General features: G+C 35.3%; 1 protein-coding gene across 2 annotated transcripts in view; it reads right to left on the bottom strand.

Annotated features, from left to right (window-relative positions):
- The window catches only part of NCAPG (non-SMC condensin I complex, subunit G), a 76,990-nt gene that overhangs the window by 16,468 nt on the left and 52,192 nt on the right, over positions 1 to 8,330 (bottom strand). For both annotated transcript variants that reach the window (XM_010860212.1, XM_010860211.1), the window contains exon 14: positions 2,377 to 2,604. In XM_010860212.1, the coding sequence (XP_010858514.1) occupies positions 2,377 to 2,604 (228 nt within the window). The remainder of the gene's footprint in view (positions 1 to 2,376; positions 2,605 to 8,330) is intronic.

The following is an 8,330-nucleotide window of genomic DNA, read 5'->3' as shown; positions in this document are numbered from 1 at the left end:
TAAGAAAGCCTTCCTCAGCGATCAATGCAAAGAAATAGAGGAAAACAACAGAATGGGAAAGACTAGAGATCTCTTCAAGAAAATAAGAGATACCAAAGGAATATTTCATGCAAAGATGGGCTCGATAAAGGACAGAAATGGTATGGACCTAACAGAAGCAGAAGATATTAAGAAGAGGCGGCAAGAATACACAACACTGTACAAAAAAGATCTTCACAACCCAGATAATCACGATGGTGTGATCACTGACCTAGAGCCAGACATCCTCGAATGTGAAGTCAAGTGGGCCTTAGAAAGCATCACTACGAACAAAGCTAGTGGAGGTGATGGAATTCCAGTTGAGCTATTTCAAATCCTGAAAGATGATGCTGTGAAAGTGCTACACTCAATATGCCAGCAAATTTGGAAAATTCAGCAGTGGCCACAGGACAACTGATCATACCTTGCACCATATTCAAAAGATTAACTCAAAAATGAATAAAAACCAAAATGCAAAAACCTAAAAAGAATTTAAGGGAAAAAAAAACACACCACAATGAGATATCACCTCACACTGTTAAAATGGTTTTATCAAAAAGACATTTGGCAAAGATGTGAAGAAAAAAGAACCAAAGTGCAGTCTTGGTGGGAATGTAAACTGGTGTAGTCATTATGCAAAGTAGAATGAAATTCTTCAAAACAGTAAAAACACAAATACTATACGATTCAGCAGTCCCATTTTTAGGTATACATCGAAAGGAAATGAAAAGAGAATCTTGAAGACATACCTGCACTCCCATGTTCACTGTAGCATTATTTACAAGAGCTAAGATATGGAAACAACCTGTGTGTCCATTAGTGAATGAACAGAGAAGATGTGAGATATTATTCAGCCATAAAAAAGGAAGGAAATCCTGCCATTTGCAACAAGAGGACTAGACCCCGAGGACAATATACTAAGTGAAACAGCCCGACAAATACTTTTTTGGTATCACTTTTATGTAGAAATCTTTCAAAAAGTTAAACTCAGAGAAATAGTAGAATGAATAATAGTTACCACAGATTGGTGGGTGGGGGCAAATATAGAGAGGTTGGTAAAAGGGTGTATTTTCAGCTACAAGAAGTTCTATTATACCTTTAAAAAAAAGATGAATAAGTTCTCGAGACCAAATGTAAAATATGGTGGCAAATGATAACACTATAGTATTACTAAAATTTGCTGAGAGAACTTAAATGTTCTAACTTTAAAGAGAAAGAAAGGTTGAGGATATATTAAGCAATTAGTTGGGATGAGGAGCAGAAGCAAAATCCTAAAACAGCAAAGAAGAATTAATATATGACCTGGTAACCCTACTTCTAGAAATATACTCAAAAGAATTAAAAATAGCTACTCAGCCATACATATCTTCATAGCAGTACTATTCACAACACCCAAAGGTGGAAACAGTCCAAATATCCTTCAGTGGATGAATGGCTAAACAAACTGTGGTATATACATAGAAGAGAATATTATTCTGCCATAAGAAGGCTTGTGACACAAGTCACAACACAGATAAATCTTGAAAAAAAGCTAAGTTAAAGAAAGCAGACAGGAAGTCACATATTTTATGATTCCATTTATAGGAAATACCCAGAAGAGTTATATCCATAGAGACAAAATGCAAATTGATGGTTGTTGCAGGCTGGTAGGAGGAGACACTCGGAGCAACTACTTAATCCTTTGGGATATAAAAATGTTTTAAAAAGTAGAGGCAGTGGTTGCACTACACTAAATGTCAGTGAATTGTTCACTCTAAAATTGTTACTCTATGTTATGTCAATTTCATCTCAATAAAAATTAAAAAATTTATAATTTAAATGTTTATAGATGCTTTAAAAATGTAGTTAATGAGTACCTTAAGGAAAGAGATCTAAGCCCATACCATATCTTAGAACTTGTACCCATTCAATATAAGATTATTTTAAATTATTTCTTAAGACTCTTTGGGAGGACTTCCCTGGCAGTCCAGTGGTTAAGACTCTGTGCTTTCAATGCAGGGGGTGGAGTTCAATCCCTGGTCAAGAACTAAAATCCCCATGCCAAAATAGGAAAAAAAAAAAACTCCTGGGGAAGATAGTTGTAAGTCATAGATCATAAGACAGAGAAAAAAGATGAAAAACAACAACCTCCCAATAGTCACTTCATTTTTGTTTACACTTCAATTCTCTAAACATGTAATTTGATAGTGGGAAATTAGGTATATTACAAGTGAAAGAATTTAATTATGATATTCAAAGGGCAAAAATTTTTTAAATGCTGGCCAAGTTTAAACTTCAGCTTAAAAAACTAAAAAGAGCATAAACATATATATGCTAAAAATGACCTTGCACACTAATAGGGCCATGATTATTTCTTACCTCGCTATCTAAGAAATCGGAAAGTAGTTTCAGAACATTCTTGGCTATAGCTGTCTCTTCTTCGGATTCTTTTGACTCTTGCTCTTCACTGGAGTTTATTTCTGCACCTTCCTTTTGAGTAGCTTTGATTTTTTTAGTTTTAAATGGTTCAAATCCAAATGTCATCAGTTGGTCAAAGATTGCCTTTAAAGCACTTATTTTTATTGTCACATCATCAATTTGCAAAACCTAAATTGAAACAACATCCCCCACCAAAAGTAAATTAGGTACACTTTCATTCTGTTTACACAACATAAAATTAACATATATCTTACTCTAATTTCAACAACAGTGTCAAGTCTACATATAATATTTTTAAAAACTTAATTAAAATTTATTCTAAAGTTATTGTTATTTATACCATGACACTTAAAGAGTTACATTTCTTTCAGAAAAAGTTCATCAGTCAGTAAAAATTTCCTGACTGGAGTCAGAACTATATTATTTGTTCCTTTTATATATAAAAATGTGTATGAGTATATGTTCAATGAGTATATGTTCAACTATGATTTTATTATTTTCAAGATCTAGAAAAACTGTTCTATTATATTGCAATTGTTTAGGGCCATCTATAAAGACAAAAATATTACATCCTAACTAATGAAAAGCATTTACTAGAATATCAGTATTCCTCTAAGCTATCAAGCTTCATTAAAGACAAATTTTTTTCTTATTAGTGCAATAAATTCATATTTCATTAATCATCAATTCAGTTTTCATTGAATTGGACTCCTTTATAAAAGGAAATAAATCACAAAACCCAGCAGTTTGTATGAGTACCCTAAGTTAAGAAAACTGAATTCCTATAAACTAAATTTTAAAAAAGCCATAAAAAAAAAAGAGTTGAATGTTTCTACTATGAAGAAATTTACTATTAGTATGTTCTCTAATGTACTTAAATTTTGGTCATTGATATGCTTGATTGATTGATAAGCTATACAGCTTAGCCCATAGAATGAAAAAGAAAAAAATCACCAGCAGGTTTGTCAAATGAATGGAGAAAAATGGCTCAAAATTACAAAACTTGATTTCAAGATAAATCTATTACATTTTCTTATGGCAAGACTTGCAAATTTGCCAAATCCAAATGCTTATTTCTAAGAATGTACTGTCATGACCATTCTCTACAAATTTTAAACACACTACTCTCTCAACAGCATCTTGGCTTTCCTTGCCCTTTTCAGTCCTTTACTGGCTAGCAATAGCTCTCAAAATTGGATATTTTTTAAAGAAAGAGTTTAAAATTAAGTAATTTCCCTCTTCTGCCTTTCTAACAAGTGTGGATATATTTCTTAAATCAGTTTCTGCTAGTCAAACTTGATTAAAAAAAAAAAAAAAGATTTCTTACTTTACCAAAATACAGCTCTTTTCCCTTAATCTAAAATCTTCCAATGATAGCTCTGAAAATACCTTTATAAACAACTGAATCTGCTGTGGTTAAATTCTTTTGATCGCAAATCCCTTTGAAGATCTAATAAAAGTCCACCCCAGAATAACATTCAAAACATAGGCAAAATTTCATATACAATATATTTTACTGCATTTGTATCTGATATCACTCACATTTTTAATGTACAAAAAATTATACTGTTATTTTTCAGACAAACATTAATAGCCAGTCCCTGAAAAAAGTTCAGAGATCAAAGTTAAAAGTTAAAAAAAAAAGGTCAATTTTAATTCCACGACAAGGCTACTATTAACTATTTTGATTTGATATTAAGGTAAAATTATGAAATGGTCTTGGATAGGGAACATTCATTTATTTTTCACAGGAACTTGATTTTGGCAATTCTTTTCACTACAGAAAATTATACAGGAGTAAACAGCGCTCCTATAGCTCTGTCAAATGGGGGCTAAGTTTAGTATTAAATAACTTCCTAGTGCTCCAGGACACTCTTAAGCATTAAATTCATATTACATTTCTTCTAAAATGACCAAAACACTTATTATTCATGTTGTTGTCACACTGTTAGTCACTCAATTGTGCCCTACTCCTTGTGACCCCATGGACTGTAGCCCCTTAGGGTCCTCTGTCCATGGTATTCTCCAGGCAAGAATACTAGAGCTGGGTTGCCATTTCCTTCTCCATATTATTGATGTTATATCAACAAAAATTAAAAAGATCAAAATTCACATTTCAAATTTAAAAGTCAAGTGCATGACTATACCTTTGGAAAGAGTTCTAGGCTATTTTTTTTTTGCTGCAGTACTAGAAATTTTATATAATTGTCTAACTTTATTCTCCTCTATCAGCATTCCAATTTGAAAACAACTTGTAAATTTTCAGAAGTACTCATAATGGTATATAGGGCATCTTGATGAATGTTTTACCTCATTTTTAGAGTCAGAAAGCATGGTACTTAGTAAGCTAGACATAAATGAACCATTCACTATCAAATAAGATTTTTCTTCCACTTAAAAAAAAAAGTAATGACTAGGGGTCAATCTTGGAGAAGGCAATGGCACCCCACTCCAGTACTCTGGAAAATCCCATGGGCAGAGGAGCCTGGTAGGCTGCAGTCCACGGTGTCATGAAGAATCGGACATGACTGAGCAACTTCACTTTCACTTTTCACTTTCCTGCATTGGAGAAGGAAATGGCAACCCACTCCAGTGTTCTTGCCTGGAAAATCCCAGGGGTCGGGGAGCCTGGTGGGCTGCCGTCTATGGGGTCACACAGAGTCAGACACGACTGAAGCGACTTAGCAGCTTCAATCAACACTTAGCAGAGGTCAATCTACACTTAACTACCCTTCCTCTACAAAGCCAGGAAATTGAAGTTGAGAACTTACTCATTTAATTTCTCAACAAAATCTCTTTGAAAATGTAGGATTTTATTTCCTAGGCATTTATAAAGCCAATAAAATTCACAATAGTAGATGGGACTCCTTTTAGAATTACTAGTAGAATCACTGAGGTCAATACCTGCTGATTTAAATAGTAATGGAAGATTTATTTTACATCTTGGAGCAAAACCAGATATATGGCTAAGTGCTATAAATGATTCATCTGGACAAAGTACAAAATCTTTCTCCCAGTTTGAAAAAAACTGTACACCATTTTAAAGATAATACATGACATTCCAAGTTTCCAAAAGAATCTCACATAATAGAAATTTTACTCTGATAACGAGCATGGGATGATAAATATAAACAAAGCAACATTAGGAATTTAATCCTTGCACATTAAATGAACTGATTAGATCCAAAGTATTCCAAAAAAGGAAAATATAACCAAACACTGAAATTCCTGAGAACTATCTTTTAAAAAAAAGTATGGTTTCAAATTTTTTTCCTTTGATACAAGTCACAAACAGTTTGACCATTTCCAGAACACACGACTTACCCACGTCCTCCTAACTGTATATGCTTTCTTTTTCTTGGCAATATCATATGCAACATTAAAGGAAGTTTCATTTGGGCCTAGCTTTACTTGGAAAATACACTTCCCTCCATCTCCCCACATTGTCACAAAAGGACAGTGTGATTCATGTAGCACTTGGTGTTGTCAAATGTAGTGGAATAAAAAAGCTGCAAGGTATTTTTGTACATATTGCTTGCCAACAGGTAAATGGGAGCACTTTTCATGTTAACTTGAAAATAACATGTGACAACAAGGATTATCAGTTTTAGGAAGATTATTTTATTTAAGACTCAACCCAATCAATAGTTGAATTTCCCCCAAGATCAAAATTTCCTTGCAGCTTTTTTTATCCCACTACATTTGACAAGAGATGGAGGGAAGTATATTCTCCAAGTAAAGCTAGGCCCAAATGTTAAAAACAGATGTCCAAAGGAGCTAAAAAGTCAAATGCATTCCACTGATACACTAGACTTAATCCCCTCTTGTCTACTCAATAGCACTCAAGCAGCTGAGCACCCTCTCTTCCCTATATTTTCACTGTTTTCATTTCACATGGGTCATTCTCATTAGGGTACAAAACAGGCTTTAATTTTCTCCATCTTAAAAAAAATTCAAACCAAAAAAACTTTTTTTACCCCATATCCTGTCTTGTTACCCCTCCATTTCTCTGTTACTCCTAACAAAGTAAAATCTTGAAAGAATAGTCTACACTGGCTATCTCCAATCCTTCTGAGAAGGATTGGAGACAAAAACCCTCCACTCAATAATTCTCTCTTTGGATCACTCCAATAGACTTTGACCTTCACATAAACTACTTTCATGAAAGTCACCAAACACTGCCTTACTTGCCAAAAATGCTCAACCATGAAGTCGTACCAACCTGTCACAAGCATTAGACAGTTGGGTCATCTTGGCCTCATTAAAATATCATCTTCACTTGCTTTCTAGGACATCACACTTTTCCCTAACTATCTACTTCACCTTGGTCTTAACTAGCTCCTCATCTCCCTTACCTTAAATGTTGTCTGAGCCCTAGAGAACTATAAAGTTGAAATCTCTTCTCAAACTACATGCATTTGTCAGGTAACATCCAAACTCTAGGCATCAGAGAATAAAGAATAAAGAATAAAGTTATTATAGAATAAAGACTCCCAGATCCATGTGCTCAGTCTGAGCCTGTCTTCTAGCTCCAAACCCACATACAAATGTCTATCCAATATACACCCACTTGTATGTGATGGACAGGAAGGTCTGGAGTGCTGTGATTCATGGGGTCGCAAAGAGTCGGACACAACTGAGCGACTGAACTAAAGCGAACTGTACCTCCAATTTCAAACTTACCATGTCTAAAATTGAACTCCTTATCTCATTTACCTGCCATAAAATCTGTTATTCTGTTTTCCTTATCACAGGAAAGCGTAACTCCATCTCTCCACCTATTCTGGCCAAATTCCTGTTTCCTTCCACTTCTTTTTCTCACATGCCACACCAGATTCATCAGCAAATTCTACAGACATTGTCCTTCAAACTTAAACTACCATCACTTCCCATGACGGTCATCAATGTCTCTTTCCTAGATTATTACAATACCTTATGAGTACCCCTGCTTCCATACTTGTATCCCTGTAATTACTACTAGGGATCTGCAAACTATGACTCATGGACCAAATCCAGTTTGCTGCCTGTTTTTAAGCAGAGTCTAAGTTAAGAATAAAACCGTACATTTTTAAATGGTTAAAAACTAGTATCTCATTATGTGCTAAAATTATATGAAATTTAAATTTTGGATTCTATAAATGTAAGTTTTATTGATCTACAACTACACCTAATAATATATCTCACCTGTGGATGTTTTCAACCACCACAGCAGGGCAAGAGTTCAGACAGACCATACACCCTGCAAAGTCTACAATATTTACTCTCTAGACCTTTATAGAAAAGGTTTGCCAATCCATGGTCTAACTATCACTACACCCAGTCAGAGCATAAAAATCCTCTACTCAAAATCTTCCAATTCCTTCCCATCTCATTCACTGTGAAGCTACATTTTTATAGACTGCTGCTCCTGCTGCTAAGTCACGTCAGTCGTGTCCAACTCTGTGCGACCCATAGATGGCAGCCCACCAGGCTCCTCCGTCCCTGGGATTCTCCAGGCAAGAACACTGGAGTGGGTTGCCATTTCCCTCTCCAATGCATGAAAGTGAAAAGTGAAAGGGAAGTTGCTCAGTCGTGTCCGACTCCTATCGACCCCATGAACTGCAGCCTACCAGGCTCCTCCGTCCATGGGATTTTCCAGGCAAGGGTACTGGAGTGGGGTGCCATTGCTAGACATCCCTAAAGACATGGATGTCAGCTACCTACAAACTCTTTCTTCTACTATTCTTCCCTTTGCTCAGTCTGCCCTAGCCATATGAGGTCCTGCTCCTTGAACATGTAAAGCAAAGTCGTACTGCAGGGCCCCCGCACTGCTCTTCCCTCTCTTTGGAAACTTCTTAACCCAGATCTACACAGTTCATTCTCACTCCTCTCTGGTAATGGCCCAAATTTCGACT

The sequence above is a fragment of the Bison bison genome, unplaced genomic scaffold (genome assembly GCF_000754665.1).
Source record: "Bison bison bison isolate TAMUID 2011002044 unplaced genomic scaffold, Bison_UMD1.0 scf7180017864464, whole genome shotgun sequence".
Lineage (NCBI taxonomy): Eukaryota > Metazoa > Chordata > Mammalia > Artiodactyla > Bovidae > Bison > Bison bison.
This window is presented reverse-complemented; position numbering and strand designations above follow the sequence as displayed.